Source organism: Trichosurus vulpecula, chromosome 6 (assembly GCF_011100635.1).
Source record: "Trichosurus vulpecula isolate mTriVul1 chromosome 6, mTriVul1.pri, whole genome shotgun sequence".
In the NCBI taxonomy this organism is placed as follows: Eukaryota; Metazoa; Chordata; class Mammalia; order Diprotodontia; family Phalangeridae; genus Trichosurus; species Trichosurus vulpecula.
In genome coordinates, this window is record NC_050578.1 from 78018255 (window position 1) to 78037026 (window position 18772).

Here is an 18772-nt window from a genome sequence, read left to right on the forward strand (position 1 = left end):
AGAACAAGAAAAAGAAACCGCAAGGGACTTACTAAAGTTGAACTGTTTTGTTTACATTCCTACTTGGAGAGATGATGTGTATGATTCATGAGACCTCAGTATTAGAGTAGCTAAAGGGAATATGCATATATATACACATATATATCTTTATGTATATATATGTATGTATGTATATATACGTATGTGTGTGTGTGTGTGTGTGTGTGTGTGTGTGTGTATGTATAGAGAGAGATAGAGAGAAAGAGAGAGAGAGAGAGCACAGGGTGAGTTGAAGATGAAGGGATGATATCTAAAAGAAATAAAATCAAATTAAGGGATGAGAGAGGAATATATTGAGAGAGGGAGAAAGGGAGAGATAGAATGGGGTAAATTATCTCCAATAAAAGTGGCAAGAAAAAGCAGTTCTATAGCAAGAGAAGAAAAGGCAGGTGAGGGAGAATGAGTGAATCTTGCTCTCATCAGATTTGACCTGAGGGGGGAATACCATACACACTCAAGTGGGTATCTTACCCCACAGGAAAGAAGGAGGAAGAAGATAAAAAAGGGGGGATGATAGAAGGGAGGGCAGATGGGGGAAGAGGTAATCAAAAACAAACACTTTCGAAAAGGGACAGGGTCAAGGGAGAAAATTGGATAAAGGGGGATATGTTAGGAAGGAGCAAAATATAGTTAGTCTTTCACAACATGAGTATTGTTGAAGGGTTATACATAATGATACGCATGTGGCCTATGTTGAATTGCTTGACTTCTTAGGGAGGGTGGGTGGGAAGGGAAGAGGGGAGAGAATTTGGAACTCAAAGTTTTAAAAACAGATGTTCAAAAATAAAAAAAAAAAGTTTTTGCATGCAACTAAAAAATAAGATACACTGGCAATGGGGCGTAGAAATTTATCTTGCCCTACAAGAAAGGAAGGGAAAAGGGGATGAGAGGGGAGGGGGGTGATAGAGGGGAGGGCTGACTGGGGAACAAGGCAACCAGAATATATGCCATCTTGGAGTGGGGGGGAGGGTAGAAGTGGGGAGAAAATTTGTAATTCAAACTCTTGTGAAAATCAATGCTGAAAACTAAATATATTAAATAAATTAAATTAAAAAAAAAAAGCCTATTGTGGTCAATGAAGCAAAACGTAATAAAGGCATGAAATAGGAAGGGAGGAAGCCAGGTAAGCAGAAAAAGGGGAAAGATGTTTTCCAAGCAGAATCCACATGACCTGTTGTCAGAGTTAAGAGAGCAAAAACAGTTAGAGGGCACTCCAAGGCTACATTAGTAGAAAAAAAGTGGTGCCACTAATATAAATGGCAGAGTCCGGAGAAGGGTACAGGGTTTTGAGGAAAATGCAATCAATTCCACTTTGGACATGTTAAGTTTGAGGTGCTTACATGGCCTACACAGAACCAGAGCTCAGGAAAGAGTTTACGTCAGGACCTCTCAGGTCAGAATGGGATCAAGGATGCATGTGGAAGAACTAATATCAGTGTGAAAATACTGCGTGACCAGAGGGAAGGAGAAGGATGTGGGAGCTGACTGCACAAAGATCATAAATAATCACGGGAACTAATATCACCAAGGGAGAGAATATAAATAAAGAAGAGCATTCAGGACAGAGCTCCTCTTCTTCATGCATGTGGTGGCTGAAAGAACATGATCCAGAAAGGGAGACTGAAAAAGAACCATCAAAAAGCCAGGAAAGGAACCAGAGAAAGTGGTCCAGGGATCAAAACAAGAGAAAGTACCCAGGAGCAAGGAGTGGTTAACTCCCTAATAAAACCAAATTAGGTATTAATTTCAAAGTTACAAAATTCTGAAAGTAAATCAAAGTACATCCTTCACACCTAGTAACTTCACAAAAGTAAAAATAAAAAAAATCTAAAAAGCTTAGGAATCATGACAAAAAAATAAGAGGAATTTCAAGCTGAGGATGGGTCAGTGTTGTAAAATACATACTGGTAGTTTCAATTGAAAATATAAGTGATTTGAAAGTTTCAAAAAAAAGGGGAGAGGAGGGAAGGACTGATCATAGGGGCAAACTCCTGAAGAAGCTAGGAGGGATTAACTTGGTCAAAAAGAATGCCTATCTTTTTTTCAGTGACTGAAGGAAAGGAGGAGAAAAGGAGGGGATGACACAGGGTTGGGAGGCAGGGAGGGAATGCAATTCTAATGTGGAGGAGTTAACTCGGTATGGAAGCATATGAGCAGGACCAGAGGGAAGAAAGAGGATATGGAGAAGTCCTGAGGAATGGAGGAAAGCAGACAGCCTCAGCCTTCCCAGAGGTAGAAGGATAATCTGCACTAGGTCTGGAGACTATCAATTTTTTGGACAGATTTTTAGCAACTTTGGAGCAGGGACAGAGATTGTATGTGGAGATTTATCCATGAAACATTAAAATGGATTAAATGCTGATTATGAAGCCAAGTAGAGCCAAAGAGAAGAATACAAACTGGGAGAAGTGGGATGAGTCAAGAACTATAAGTCATGATAAGGGAGAAGAATAGGTTTAATGTGCGTAAGAGAGGCGGAAGATGGCAAGATGAGTATATGAGGGTAGAATTTCAACATGGTTCTAAACTCGGAGGTGGTACAATATAAGAGATGGTGAAATCTATTATTAGAACAGGTCACTGAATAGCGAAGTCAGCTGAAGAAAGAGGTCATGGAGTCAGAGAGACTGAGGAATTGGGAGGTGGGGCTGTCAGAAGAACCATCAACACTAATACTGAATTCCCCAAGAGGGATGGCAGTGGATGCAGGGAAGAGGAAGCCTGGGAATTAGGCAGAAGTAGGCCCAAGAGGGACAGGGCTGTTAAGAATAAGTATGAAGCCTTGGGAAGAGGCACTGAGGGCACGCAATTTGCTTTTGAGGCAGTGAAACTAGATGTCTGGGACTGAAGAAGCAGGAGTAGGCTGAATGCAAGAAGAGGGTGGTAAGACAGGAGAAAAAGGGTTAGCACTTAGCAGAGTGCCTGGCACATCTAGGTACTTAATAAATGCTTGTTGACTGTTAAAGTAGAAGAAAGAATGATACAGCATTCTCTTTCCATAGAACTTTATGAATGAGAACTATCAAAGTCAATCTACTCAAAACTCGCAATGTAAATTTAAAATTCTGTTTTCTAGGGCCCACATTAAGTCTCACTATAAGTGGCCTTCTTGACTTTAAAAGCACAGCACATATTCCACCATCAATTTCAGGAAGGAAGGAAGGACAGCCAATATTTAAATCTGCATCATGTCTTGACTACTTGGCTTTTGATAGTGCTGTGACGTTCCTAACACTGGTTTGGGGCAGTGGATGGATGGATATATGCTATATAGGCCTATATAAAGTCTCAGAATAGGCTTCAAGGATTGAGGAACAGCTGATATAAAAACTTGCCAAGAAGTCATACTCATGTAAGGCAACTAGGTAGCACAATGGATAGAGCACTGGTCCTGGAATAAGAGAAACCTCAGTTCAAATTCAGCCTCTGATCCTTATCAGCTGTCTGAAGTTCCTTAATCACTGCCTGTCTGTTCCCTAAATTGTAAAATGGGGATAATAATAGTATCCATCTCCCAAGGTTGTTGTACAGATCAAATAAGATAATATTTTGAGAGCGCTTATCACAGTGCCTGGCTTGTTTCACATCTAATATAGAAAGATGTTTTACATGATTGCACATATATAACCTATACAAAACTGCTTACCTTGGGGAGGGGAGAGGAAGGAGGGAGAAAATTTGGAACTCAAAATTTTTTAAAAAAATTAATGTTGAAAATTTTCTTTACATGTAATTGGAAAAAATAAAAATACTATTTAAACTCAAAAAATAAAAATAAAATACTTGCTTCCTTCCTTCATGTACTATTTTTCCTCATACTTTTATATTCCTTCTCTTCCTCAAGAACTTAATTTTGAGAAGGAAAGTGAAAACTGTTTTTTAGATGATTTCTCTTGCGTGATAATGAGGTACAATTCATAATGGGCTGGCCGTGGAGTCTTGTGTTAGTTAGCCATGTGACCTCTAACTTCTCAGTGCCCTAGCAACTACCTAAGATAATCAATTATAGACAAGCTGACAATTTGCACCAGTAGGATTTTGCACATCAGGATTTCTCCCATAAGGATGAAATTACAAGTCAGGACAAAAATAAAATTTTCTTCATAGAGACAGCAAGGAATAAAGGGAGCCAGAAAAACCTGAATTCTAATCCTACTTCTCTGATGCTTAAAGTGTTAGATGCTGGACAAGTCAGTCCTCAGGACTTGCCTTACACCTTAAGCTAAAGAGGGCTGTAATCTGTGCTGGTGGTGAAGAGCTATGCACACTAATGGAATCACAATTTCTGATGAGCTGCATTTATTATAAGATAGTTCTAAAACTATGACTTGACAAAAAGCAACTGTAAATGTACAAACTAAATTTAATTTCCACTTACTTCCGGCAAACGATATTTACTTAAGGATAGTTCACATATGTTCAACTGCTTTTAACAGGCCTTCAGAGGCTCTGAAGGAACTGTCAATGATGACAGCCACAGCCAGCTCTTAAGGGGGAAATTATGCCCTAAGCTGAAAGCTATTTATACTAATGGAGTAATATTACAAAATCCCTTTCTTCATCAACCCGAGAGAAAGGGAAGAATTAGACATACAAATTCCATGATGAAATAAGTACATATTTGCCAGGTTTGGTACCTGGAAAAAAAAAAAAGATAAACCTAATCATTTAATTGCCTTTTATGAGATGATAGATTAAAAACTAAATGCTGAAGATGATCTAAAATTCAGACTTTCAAGGGGCTTAATGGTATATATGAAACAATATAACGAGAAGCTAGATCCATCCAAATCCAAGTGACCAAAAATCAAAACAGACAGCAGTCCCTTCTGGTAATGGCGACAGAGACTAAATGCACAGTAATAAGTATTAACTATCTATTGGTCCAATTCCCATCCAAGTTTTAACAACTGAGTAGCAGTTAAAATCTGTCCTATTTTCCTGCTATCTATAGTATCAACAGATTCAGTGCTGCATTGAAGTGATGACATTTTACCATGGTGTTAGCCAGAAAAAGAACAAATGACTTTAAAAACATGAAGCCCATCCCTATGACAATAGAATGACTCACCTTGCTGAAGAGGCTGAGTGTTTGCACTGGGGTTCTGACTGGACGGCTGGGCTGAACTACTGGTGGTAGCTGTTGTTGTAGCTGTAACGAGTCGGACATAGTGAAACTTGCTTCCAGGCACTTGAATCTGCTGAACATTAGGAGCAGTTGCCAGAGGAATAATAGTCTTAAACTGAGATGTACTCACTCCTCCAACAGTGATGGTCTGCAAAGCTGACTTCACTGCCTATTTAATAACACAACATAGTTTATCATTAATCAGAGGCCTAACATTTGCACTGTTAGCCTTTATTACAATCTGTACCTGTCAAGTAAAAGCATGTTGTACAACATTGTAAATTTTTATGAACAATCTGTTCAAAAAGAAAGGGAGAGAAAAGGAAGAGAGCTGGGAATGCGATATTCCAGAAGCAAAGGATCAATAACTCAACCAGCAAAACTGAGCATAATGCTACATGGGGGGTGGGGTGGTTATAGACCTTTAATGATTCCCAAGCATTTCTCATGAAAAGTCCAGATGTATGTGGAAACTTTGAAATACAAACACAGGAGTCAGGCACAACATAAAAAGAGGGATCATGAAGCTCTGATCAACACAATGATGAAACAAGACTCCAGAGGACTCATGATGAAAACATGCTACCCACACATCCTGACAGAGAGAGGAATGGACATGGCCAAGGAAGGAATTTTTTTGCTTGACTATGAATTATTTGTTATAAAAATTTTAGTATTCTTTGCTTTTCAGTAGGGATAAAGGGATGGGGAGAAAGGTCAGCGAGAAGGTAGATTTTCATTCACTGAAAAAAATAGGTTAAAAGAAGAGGATATGAGTTGAATGTAGTTAGGATAAAAAGAGAAGTAAGTAACCGGAAAAAAGAATCTTTGCAGCAAATTTCCAAGGTTATTTCCAAGATATATATGTATATGGGATGGATTCAAATTTACAAGAATAAGAGACATTCCCCAATTGATAAAAATGGTCAAAGAATAAGAACAGGAAATTTTCATGAGAAAAAGTTCAAGCTATCATTAGTCAATATGAAAAAAAATGCTCTAAATCACTAATAGAGAAATGCAAATCAAAACAACTTTGAGGTTGTACCTCACAGTCCTCAGAATGGTAAAGCTAACAAAAAAGGAAAATGATAAATGATAAAGGTACAGCAGATAGGCACTGATTGTTTATATGATAATAACAATATTATAAAGACAAACAGTCTTGAAAGCTTTAAAACCTCTGATCAACCACCCATAATTCCAGAAGACCAATGATGAAGCATGTTTTATCCACCTCCTAAAAGAAAGACTCAAGATGCAGAATGAGATATACAGTTTTACACATTAAATGTGGGAAATGTTCTGCTTAACTATGTATATTTCTCACAAGGATTTTGTTTTTTTTTTTTCTTCTCTTTTTCAAAGGGGAGAGGTGGGAAGAAAAAATAAATGCTTGTTAATTGAGAAAAAAAGTAAATTAAAAAAATGAATGACTATTATGTATACTGCATCATCTAACTGGATGACTGTTGGGGAACAGAGGACAACTCTAAGTAGCTCCAGAAAGAATGAAGTGGCTAGGCTAGAACTGAAAGGGAGCAAAGCTGCATATGCATCCAGTGATAAAAAAGATCAATATTGTGCAAAAACCCAGAACGTGAGATCTATGCACCAAGGTAAGCTGGATGTGGCCAAGCAGAAGATGGAAAGATTAAATATCAACATCTTGGGTGTCAGTGAACTTAAATGGACAGCACTGGTTGAATTTTTTCTTATTCCCTTTTTCTTATTTCTATTTCTTTTATTTTTTTCCACTTAATAGTATTTTATTTTTTCCAATTACATGTAAAGATAGTTTCATTTTTATAAAGATTTTGCATTCCAAATTTTTCTCCCTCCCTCCTTTTCCTACCCCTCCCCAAGACAGCAAGCAATCTGATATAGGTTATACAAGTACAATCATGTTAAATATATTTTCACATTAGTCATGTTATGAAAGGAGAATCGGAACAAAAGGGAAAAACCACAAGAAAGAAAAAGCAAAAAACAAAACAAAGTGAAAATTGTATGCTTTGGTTTGCATCCAGACTGCAGAGTTCTTTCTCTGGCTGTGGACAGCATTTTCCAGGAGCCTTTTGGGATTGTCTTGGATCACTGTATTGTTGAGAGGGAATTAGTGAATTTAATTCAGGTGATTATCACATAGACTACTGTGGGCAAAAATCCCTTAGGGGAAATGGAGTAGCCCTCATAGTCAATAAAAGGATGAGAAAAGCAGTACAGGGGTGTAATCTCAAAAACGACAGAATGATATGTTTGAGTCCAAAGCAAACCATTCAATACCACAGTAACACAAGTCTATTCTCCAACCACTAATACCAAAGAGGCCAAAGTTGATCAATTTTATGAAGACCAACAACATCTAAAAGTAATATCAGAAAAAGATGTTGCATTCATCATAGGGAATTGGAATCTAAAGCTGGAAATCAAAACATAATTAAAATAACGCTCAAGTTTGGACTTGGAATACAAAATGAAATAGGTGTAGAGACTAATAGAGTTTTTACAAGATAACTCACTGCTCATAGCAAACTGTTTTTTTCAACAACCCAAAAGGAGACTGACTGATCAGAGTGACTTTGCAGCCAAAGGCGAAGCTCTACACAATCAGTTAAAACAAGCCCTGGAGCTGACTACAGCTCAGATCATGAGCCTCTTATTGCCAAATTCAGACATAAATTGAAGAAAATAGGGAAAACCATCAGACTATATAGGTCTGACCTAAATAACATCCCTTATGAATATGAAGTGGAAGTGATGAATAGATAAAAGGGATTAGATCTAGTAGATGTGCCTGAAGAACTATGGACAGAGGTTTGCAATACAGGAGGCAGCAACAAAGAATATCCCAAAGAAAAAGAACAAGATAACAAAATGACTGATGAGGCTTTACAAATAACGAAGAAGAAGGAAAGTGAAAAGTAAAGGAAAAAGTGACAGATACACCTAACTGAATACAGAATTCCAGAGAATAGCAAGGAGAGATAAGATTTTCTTAACGGAGCAATGCAAACAATTAGAAAAAAATAAAATGAGGAAGACGAGAGATCTCTTCAAGAAAATTAGAGATACCAAGGGAATGAATGTTTCATGCAAAAATGGGCATGATAAAAGACAAAAATGGTAGGAACTTAACAAAAGTAGAAGAGATTAAGAAGTGGCAAGAATATACAGAAGAACCAAACAAGAAAGATCTAACTATGATGGTGTGGTTACTAATCTAAAGCCAAACATCCTGGGGAACAAGGCTTAGGAAGCATTGCTAACAATAAGGCTAGTGGAAGTGATACAATGCAGCTATGCTAGCACCTAGAAACAGGCCTGGGAACCATGTGGCAGCTTCTTCGCCCATTACCCAGTTTTGCATCATAGTTCTAGGACAGAGAGTAGTAGTTGCAGTTGAGAGGTAGCAGAGGCTCTACCCGAGTTTGGACCAGAGTGCAGACCAGGAAGACAGTGACCAGACCTCTCCCCAGATCACACCACTCTGGAAGCACCAAAAACCTAATTACCCACATCAAGCTACAGAAGCTCAGGCTAGCCATCCCCTCCAGAGGGAAGCAGAGCCTAACTCTAACATGAAGTTCAAAGTCAAGAAATAGGCTGTAAAAATAAGCAAACAACAAAAAAAGAACCTGACCATAAAAGGTACTATGGTGACAGGGAAGCTCAAGACACAAAACCAGAAGTCAATGACCTGAAAATATCTATAAACAAAGCCTCAAAGAAAAATGCTGACTGGATACAAGCCCAAGAAAAATTACTAGAAGAGATAAAGGTTATGTTTTCTTAAAAGAATAACAACAAAAAAGATTTTAAAATTCAAGTAAAAGTAGTAAAGGAAAAATTAGGAAAAGAAATGAGAGCAACACAAGAATATTATGGAAAGAAAATTAACAGCTTGGTAAAAGAGGCACAGAAAATGTTGAAGAAAATAACTCCTTAAAAATCAGCATTAAACAAATGCCAAAAGAGGTACAAGACTTTACTAAAGAAAATAATTCCTTAAAAACTAGAATTGGTCAAAGGGAAGCTAGTGACTCAATGAGACATCAAAAAATAATAAAACAAAGTCAAAAGACTGAAAAATAAGAAGAAAATGTAAAATAGCTCATGGGAAAAACAACTGACTTGAAAAATAGCTTAAGAGATAATTTAAAAACTACTGGATAACCTGAAAGCCATGATAAAAAAAAAAAAAGACCCTAGACATCGTATTTCAAAAAACTATACAGGAAAATTTGCCCAGATATCTTAGAGCCAGAGGCAAACTAGAAATTGAAAGAACGGAAGGGGACAAATGGGAAAACATCAAGTTTTAAATGTCTCAGATAAAGGTCTGTTATCTAAGATATAAAGGGGTGCATGTGTGCGTATGAACAAAAATCATTATCCAATAAGTAAGTGGTCAATGAATATGAAATCACAAACTATTAATAATCTTATAAAATGCTACAAATTATTAATAAGGAAAAGGAAAATTAAAACAACTCTGAGCTCTTACTCCACACCCTAAAAGTTGGCAAAGGTGACAAAAGATGGAAATAGTCAATGTTGAAGGGATTGTGGGAAGACACCAGCACACTGGGAGTGGAGCTGTGAAGCAGCACAATCCTTTTGGAGGGCAGATTTGGAATTTTGCAAATAAAGTGACTAAAATGACCCAGAGATTCCACTGCTAAGTGTATACCCTAAGAAGGTCATTGATAAGAAAGGCCCCAGATACACTAAAATATTTATAGCCACACTTTTTGTGGCAGCCAAGAATTGGAAACAAAGTAGCTCTCTATGGAATAGGGAAGACCTAAACCAATTATGACACATGAATGTAATTGTTATTGTGGAATATTATTGGGCTATAAGAAATTATGAGTATGACAAATACAGAGAACCACAGAAAGACTTCTATGGATGGATGCAGACTGAAGTATGCAAAATCAAGGAAAACAGTCCACACAATGGCTATCACAGCGTCAGTGGAAAGAATGGCCACAAAGAATCACACAGAACAAGCACGGCCTCAGAGATGACATGTGAGGAAATACCTCCCCCTACTCCTTTGCAGAGGTGGGAAGTCCACAGCTGTGGAATACTACATAGATTTTCTGACGTTTTCAATGTATTAATTAATTTTTGCTGTTTTTCTCTTTTCTTTATAACTCATTGTTACATGAGATAGCACTTTGGAAGAGGGGAGGGATTCTGGGAAAAATAAAAGATATCAATAAAAACTGATTTAGAGCAGGAACTAAGGTTTAAATGCTTTCCTACTGGACTAAGTCCAAATCAGGGACACCCTGATCAAGCTTACCCACATGGTTAACATGGAGGCATGGGAGATGTGCTCTGCTCCATTAATGCTGGGTCCTTCTCATCTTTTTTAGGTTATTGCAAAGTAAACCTCCTTCTATTCCTTATTCCAAACCCAAACATGAACCAGCACACCCTCCAACGTCTACTTCAGGCAACAGGAAGGGAGCCAAAGGCTACCCCAGCAGACCGGGGGATGGGTGGGGGCGGGGAGGGGGAGAGCCATGTGGAAGATTTGGGAGTCCTGTATATGCCCCATACCAGGAAGGGGTACTCACTGACTGAGGGATGAGAGTGTGGACATCCGGTGTCCAGAGACAGATGTGGGTGTGATCTGGGCCTTACAGAGGGCGTTAGATGACAAAGTGAATAAAGCACAGGACTCAAAGTCAGGAGGACTTGAATTCAACTCCTGCTTTACACATTACACATGTGACTCTGGACAAGCCACTTAACCTCTCTCAATCTCAATTTCCTTATCCACAAAATGGTCATGATAACAGCACCAACCTCATATACAGACAAGGCTGTTTTGTTGTGAAGATGCCAAAGCAGATGCCAGGTAAAGTGCTTTTCAAACCTCAAATAACTAGCATACAAATACTAGCTATTATTACTACCCTGATTAAGAACTGTTCCCAATGCTTTGCATGATTTCACATATATAACTCATATCATACTGTTTGTTTTCTCAATGGGTGGGTGAGGGGCAGGAAGGAGGGAGAGAATTTGGAACTCAATGTAAAAAAAAAATGTAATGCAAATAAATAAATAAAAAGCTGTTCCCAGATGATGGTAAATGATGTGAATTGTCACTTGTTGAATTTGCATAACCACATGTAGGAGAGAAGATGAGCACCTTGAAGACAATTAATAAATCTTTGGGAGTTCTCTGGGCACCATGCTGGGATTTAGGAGACCACGAAAAGCCTCCTGAACTTTGACTCTTTGGCTCAGGGCACTGACGGATGGAGACAAACTGCCAAGTGTACCTCGGCTGATTTGCCAGGGATTAGGGGTGCTGTATCGGTTTAAAAAAAGTTTTGCTCTTCGCTTCAGAACTATGAACTGAGACTTTCTCACTGAGATTTCTGGTGGAGGGTGAGGGGCCAAGGAGACCCCAGCAAAGGCTCCAGGTCCCCCTCATCCCCATCTTGGCACAAATGGCAATTGCTCAAACACAGCAGACTGTTCTAAACAAGTCTGAGAGGTTTTCTTTTTCTAGGATGAGTGAGCCAATACTGACACTAATCTAGAGCTCCTCAGTCTCAGAGGCAGCCCAAAGGGTAAGCACAGGGCCCAGAAGACCTGCACTGGAAGCCAAGCACTGGAGGCCTAAGGGTCACTCCCTTGTTGTAGCTTCCTGGTCACCCAAGTACAAAAGCCAGAGAATGAAGAATCTAGGGTTTCTCATCTAGCCTTGACAGACTTCTGATCAGGCTTACTTCAATGGCAAGTGTAGAGGCCAGGGCGCTATGCCCAAACAAATCTATGCTGGGCATATACGACCTACAAATGCCTAGTTAGGGCTTATTTTACCTCACCCAGGACAAAGCTGCCTCTTCCTGTTGGATACCCCATTGGATACTCTTAAAGAGGCATAATGCCTATTATCTCCACAGAGACCTGCCGTAGGAGGTACTAGCTGGGGGTGGATGCACAGATGCCACAGTGGTGGACAGAAACAAAAAAATCATTCCATGAGAATTCTTAAGCACCTACTACGCACAGCGCTAGGTACTGGGAATACAGGTACAAAGAGTGAAAGATCCCTACTCTCAATGAGCTTACATTCTAATGAGAGAAACAAGTACATACAGAAGGAGTGATGTCCAATGAGGCTGGAAATAGAAATTGTATAGGCTTTTAAAAGCTAAACAGAAGAGTTTATATTTTATTCCTGAGGGGATTAATGAGAATGAGATGAATGAGACTGTCAAAAGGAATTTTATGGATCTGGTTGTTAAAGTACGGGGTCCCTAGGGGAAAAAATTGATAGTTAACCCTAGTGCTGATGCAAAAATAGCAAAAAATGGACATACAAGAAAATCAAGTAGGTATTGGTGCTGCTCCTGTCCCTGACAAAGCTTGTTACCTGGCCACAAATGAACACAGGCTTGGCACAGAGATGGGGTCAAGGTCTCTTGGTGCATTTAACAACTACATCTCTACCTAGTAACAAAAGGCCGTATGCACCAAAAACTATGGAATGGCTAAAAGGAGAGTTCAGAATTTCCCGTGGTTACTGTATACTGATCCCCAAGCCATCATTATCCTGGGAGTCTTCAAATAGGGGATACAGACATGCCACCACTCCAGGTACTTAAGCTACCTTGACTGGGCACTAGGGAGAGTGATGACATGCACTCGGCTCCTGCGCTGGCTTCCTCCTACAGGAATGAATTATTGGAATTGCTACCCATAGACACTAAGGGGCCATCCTTGGGACTGCCATATTGGGTAACCCCACCTGGAGGTGGCAGAGGCACAAATGGAATCCATTCGAATGGTGAATCAAAAGAAATAATTAGTTTGAAGTAGTCTCATCTGAGAAAGGTGACAGGAATAGTTGCCTTAACCAAGAACATGGTGAAACCAAGTGTTCTCACCACAACTAATTCATTGTTTAACTTTATAGTCTGCCTGATTCACAAAGCAGGTGGCTCTTGGCATCTACAGGGACAAAACAGTGACTCTAATCACTTCAGTGATACTTGAGAGCAGTACAGGGTGCAGACAGCATGGTCTAGTAAGTTATATGACAGCTCTGATTTTGGCCAAAGCTTTTAAAAATCAACATCCTTATCTGAGAAAGAAGATTCTGATTACATTTTCACAATGCTCTCCTGGGGTTAAAGTCACCAGTGGACTGCCACATGGTAGCTAGGTGGGACTAATAAATGAAGGGTGCATATTTCAACACAATAACATCTTTGTTACTAGGACAATCAAGAGGATGTGGTCCATTCTTTAGATCCCATAGTCCCTCACATGTGGACACAAGGGTAGAAAATAAGCACAAAGATGATTCAGGGTCTTACAGGCAAGCTTGCCCCAAGCTGAGATATCCTTTCTGAGTTAAGTAATGTGGATTCCAATAGCCAGGGCAGACAGCTCTTGATCATTAAATGAAAATGGAACATTCAATGGCAGGCAAAGTTGGGCCTGCCAGAACTAGCTCTTTATATGAGTTGGTGGTTTCTGTGCCACCGAGAGAAGTGTCAGCATCAGGGAGTCCATCATGACCCCCACCAGCCAAATGGGTGCCTGCAGATACAGACCTGCTGTGGAGCAAGCAGGAAAGGCTGGATGAACAGAGATGGCTCTGCCTGATGCAATGGAGACACAAAACATTACAACTGCTGCTGCTATTAAGTCCACCAAGAGCCAAGGAAAAAGAGTGCTTGTTGCAAAGGGCCTGACCTCCTGCTGCACAACTGGTGAGAAAGGACTGACCTAATTCTTGACCAAAAGAGTCACTACAAAAGGTGATCTTCTCCACAGGCTCATGGACATGCAAGTGCAATCTAGGAGTTTAGATAAAGTCCACATGTGGAGGCCAGGCCTCTGCAATGCAGCCATGTGGATGGGTCACAGCTACACATCATGGAGGGTCTGGCCTTGTACTGATCAAGTCACCGACAGAGCTGCCGATCCCTCCTGAAGGCCTTGTGCAGTGCTGGACCCTTGTAACGCTGTGCCCGTGACCCACTCCTACTGTTGGGTAATGAAGTAATGCTTCATCAGGCTGCCTGTCACCTGGGGGAACAATGACATGGCCCTAAGGGACAGGAAGCTAAAGAGCACAACTACCATGGCTGGAAAGAAAGTGAAGAAGGACATCCAGCCCTGAAAGCATCTACCCACAAGTGCTGCAAGCAGACCATACGCAGCCCTGCCTGCAGTGACCATGATTAACACCTTCTCTGAGGAGGAGGCAGCTGATCAAGGCAAACACACGACAGCTGCAAGTCTCACCTGGACTATTACTGGGAAAACACTCCTTCCTTCTGGAGCCCTGGGCCAACAAATCCCATTTATTACTATTAACGGTCATTACTACTACACATTTGGTAGAACTTTACAGTTGTCTCAGCAGCCCAGTGATATGCAAGCATTATCACCTCCATTTTACAGATTAGGAAACTGAGGCTGAGGAAAGCTAAGGGCCTGAGGCCTGTCGTGACACTGTGCTGGACACTAGGAGGAATGGGAAAGCACAAGACGACACACTACAATGAAAGTTAAGGCATCAATTACAATACCCAGAACTACAAAAAAACCCCAATAATCTTTTTACCTTGTTGGGAGATTTCAGAGGCGAGATGGCTATTTTGTTTGGTGTCTGTGCTGTCGAGGTGAGAGTTGACCCTATGACCCCACTCTCAGATATTGTTATGGTCTTCGGGGGAGTTCCTGGAGCAGACTGTGACAGGACGCGCCCTGCAAAGCAAAGGAAGAAGGTCAAACAGGAGCGTGAACCTTCCTCAAGTGTTCTGTAGGACGTCCCCAGAGAGCACACTGTACCTGCATCACTGCATGCATGCTAACACGTAGAACCTGAATGTGATCAAAGGGAATGAACTCATAGAGGGTATAATCGAGCAGGCTAATGACTTTTACTGACACCACATCAAACCCCAAATCTACACAAATGTGCTAGAATTAAAAACTTGAGATAGACATGCAAGGAGAAAATTGCAATCTGGGTTTCGGGAAGCTGCCCTATAGGGAAGGTTTTAGAAAACCTTCTATCCCTGAACTTTGACCCTATGTACTACGTGACCATACTGTAGACAGGCTGAGGACTTCGTCTGATGAATTCCTATTGTGGCCACCAAAAACAAGTTGCCATCACATTTTTGTCCTTTTTAAGGCTTGAGGTCAATTTTGGATTAACACTTTCAAATATTCCTTTCTTCAATAATATTAAAGTTTTCCAGCACGTGGGATTGGCCCAATGTTTGCTTTTTAAATGCACACTATGCCAATCTGTGTGTGCTCTTTTCTGCGCTAACATAACCATCTTTTCCAACTTCAAATCTATTGATGCCATAATCTGGCAGTTTAGTTGCTTTTTAAAAGTTTCATTTTGTTTAATTCACAGATATGGAGCTAAAGGGAAGGAGGAAGAAGAGTAAGAAAGAGAAAATGACTCTTGGCAACTTTAGTTTTCTTTCCCTGAGAAATTAACAAAGCTAAAGTATATAGTCATTCTAAAAGCCAACTTCCTCTCCATTTTTTACACAGCCCATGAGCTGAAAAATGAAGATAGCAATTTTTTCATATTTTGACTCTAACATTTGGGTTGGGTTGTCAAAAGCTTAAAGGCCAAGAAGGTGGCATGTCCAGCGGAAGACCCCCAAACAACAAAGGGCCTGAAGTCTATGTCATACAAAGATCAGCAGAAGGAATGGGATATTTTTAGCCTGAAGAAGAGAAGGCTCGGGGAAGACATGATAGTTGTCCTCAAGTACTCCAAGGATGGCATGTGAAGGAGAGACGAAGCATGTTTTATTGGGCCCCAGAAGGCAGAATGGGGATGGGGTGGAAGGAAGCTTCAAAGAGACCAATTTCGGATTAATGCCAGAAGCTACTCCAAATTGGAAAGGGCTGCCTCCACAGAGGGTGGGATCTCCTTCATTATTACCAAGACTAACAACGATGATACCAAGAGAGGTGATATGCATGTAATAATAGTAATGATGATCATGATGTTGGTGAGGAGCTTGACAAAGACCACCTTGTGAGGGAGGCACTCTCATGATCCTTATCTGACATTGAGGAAACTAAGCCCAAGAAAGGATCCATGACTCCCCAGTTAGGAAGGCTCCAAGGCAGGATCTGGACTCAGGTCCTCTTCCCTTCACTACTCTATCCTCTGGACTACCCAGCTACCTCTCTATAGATCTTCAAGCAAAGACTAGACAACCATTTGTCAGGTACGTCATGTATGCGTTAGACTAGAAGGCAGAGGAGATCCCTTCCAACTCTCAAATTCGATGATTCTTTTCATTTTTAGGCCCTGATTTTATGCAACAGGGTAATTCACATAGCAGTTTAATATGTTCCTGACATCTTTCACATGGTTTTTTAAAGCTACATAATAAGTTACATTTATTGGTATTATTAGTTCAGCACCAAATTAAATCATGCATCAACATCTTGTCAATTACAAACTCAAGTATAATCTAGATACTCTTAACAACTAAAGCAGGGATGGGGCTATTGGGAAATCAGAACTTTTGATGATTTTCAAGAGCAGTTTGTTTCACTGCCGAATACAAATGTAGTATCTGCACAGCTAAAAGTAAACCTGTTACCAAAAGGAAAAAAAACCCACATCTTTTCACATCATTATTTACAATGAAGAGATCCTCAAGCTGATGGCACTTTATTGTTGAATGACACGCAAAATGAATAATTTCTAGTCTAAAAAAACATGGAGATTTCAGTGGAACACAGTCTGAATTGTATGAAAATAAAACATTCTTGGGGCAGCTAGGTGGTGCAGTGAGTAGAGCACTGGCCATGGAGTTCGGAGCACCTGAGCTCAAATCCAGCCTCAGACACTTGACACACTTACTAGCTGTGTGACCTTGGGCAAGTCACTTAACCCCAATTGCCCTGCCTCCCCCACCAAAAAAAATTTAAAATAAAAAAAAGAAAGAAAAAGAAAATAAAACATCGTCCCAAAATTGGTAAACCTTTCCTATACTCACTATGTGATAAGCCAACAATAGGGTTTAGGTGCAGTTTTTAGATATATAAACTCCAAAGAAGGTGCAAATAAAATTAAAGGAAAAAAAAAATAAAACAAAGTCCCTTAACTTTTAATTGAAATACTATGCTCTAAAGTCCAAACACATAACACTTATTATGTTATTATTCAAGTATCATGTTATTATGTAAGCATTATGTTCCCGCATCTCCAAGTGTAGGCCCGTGATTTTTTCTTTTTAAATGCACCTGAAATTCTGAGGTGGCTATTTGTATGTAATGTTTCATCTGTTTTCATTTGAGGAATCAAATTCCGCTTTAGAAGACAAGGTAATGGGCTAGTTTTGCACGGCTGAGCTACACTCTTCTGTGATTAACATACATTGAACAATTATGAATCCTTGAGAGCTAACTGAAGCTTATGTCAGCTGCCTTTCCCTTCCCACTGAAGGCTCACACAGCTGGAGACACTTAGGAATGTAGATCAGCTTCCTGTGAATCTGTATAATATGAAGGTAAAAAATGTAGCTTAAGAAACAATAAATAAATACAACCTGCGATGACTGGGGATACTTGAGTTGTCTGTCCTGTAACTGCTTTACTATTAATTGGTTTTGCGAAGATTAACTTGGTGATCACTGGACCAGAAGTTGGTGTTCTCGTCTTCTTAGCAATCTGAAATGTATAAATAACTGTGTCGATCGCTATAAAGCACTCATTTACTTAGAATTAAGACAGAGCTAGCAAACAGCAACAACAACCATTTACTTAGCCAAATACACAAATGTTAACAACAAAAAGTAAGAATTTAATAAATGTCAGTTACTAAAATATTCACACCCTTAAAAATTTCACAGCTAAAAAAACTGCATAGCTCTTTGCAGTGTACATTATACATTGTTTGCAATAATAGCATTTAAAATTTCGGGAACAGAAATTTATGATTAATCAGAAGCAAAACAACAACACATTTAATAAAAAGTAAAACACCATTTGACTTTCTTTTCCCAAAACATGATGTGAAATGCTAAAAGGAAAAAGTAAGATAGAACCAGGATTCACTTTAGAGAAATAATCTAGTGCCATTACTCCTGAAAATACTATTTTCAGTCAATAGTGAGGTCACTTTTAAATTACTACTCAGGCCTCTGGAAGTATAATACAAATATATATTAAGGATTTTTTTTTTAAAAAAACCTTTCTATAATAAATAAGTATAGCTAACTGAAAAAAAGAAGTTTTCACAAATGGCAATTCCTAAGAGTCCATTCTGAAGGAAATGACCAGGTACTAAAGACTGCTCGTTTCAAATTAACATGCAGCTCCTTAATAACTTACAGACTTAAAATATTTTCAAGCTGCACAAATACTTTCTTAAAATCAAGAATCAAGACTTTGTAATAATGATTGGTTTTATACACAGACACACGTATAGTTAAATAATAGTTTAGACACATTGTCTCATTCATCCTTCCAATAATCCTATTGTAGCCCCACTTTTATGGATGAGTAAACAAAGCTAAGGAAGTTAGGTGACTTGGCCAAGGTCACACAGATGGTAATGGAGGTAAA

General features: G+C 39.4%; 1 protein-coding gene across 2 annotated transcripts in view; it reads right to left on the reverse strand.

Moving 5' to 3' along the window:
• LIN54 (lin-54 DREAM MuvB core complex component) overlaps positions 1-18772 on the reverse strand; it is a 72043-nt gene that overhangs the window by 29957 nt on the left and 23314 nt on the right. For both annotated transcript variants that reach the window (XM_036764359.1, XM_036764360.1), the window contains exons 3-5: positions 17755-17875; positions 14781-14923; positions 5111-5336 (exon numbers count right to left, since the gene is read on the reverse strand). In XM_036764359.1, coding sequence (XP_036620254.1) covers positions 5111-5336; positions 14781-14923; positions 17755-17875 — 490 coding nt within the window. The remainder of the gene's footprint in view (positions 1-5110; positions 5337-14780; positions 14924-17754; positions 17876-18772) is intronic.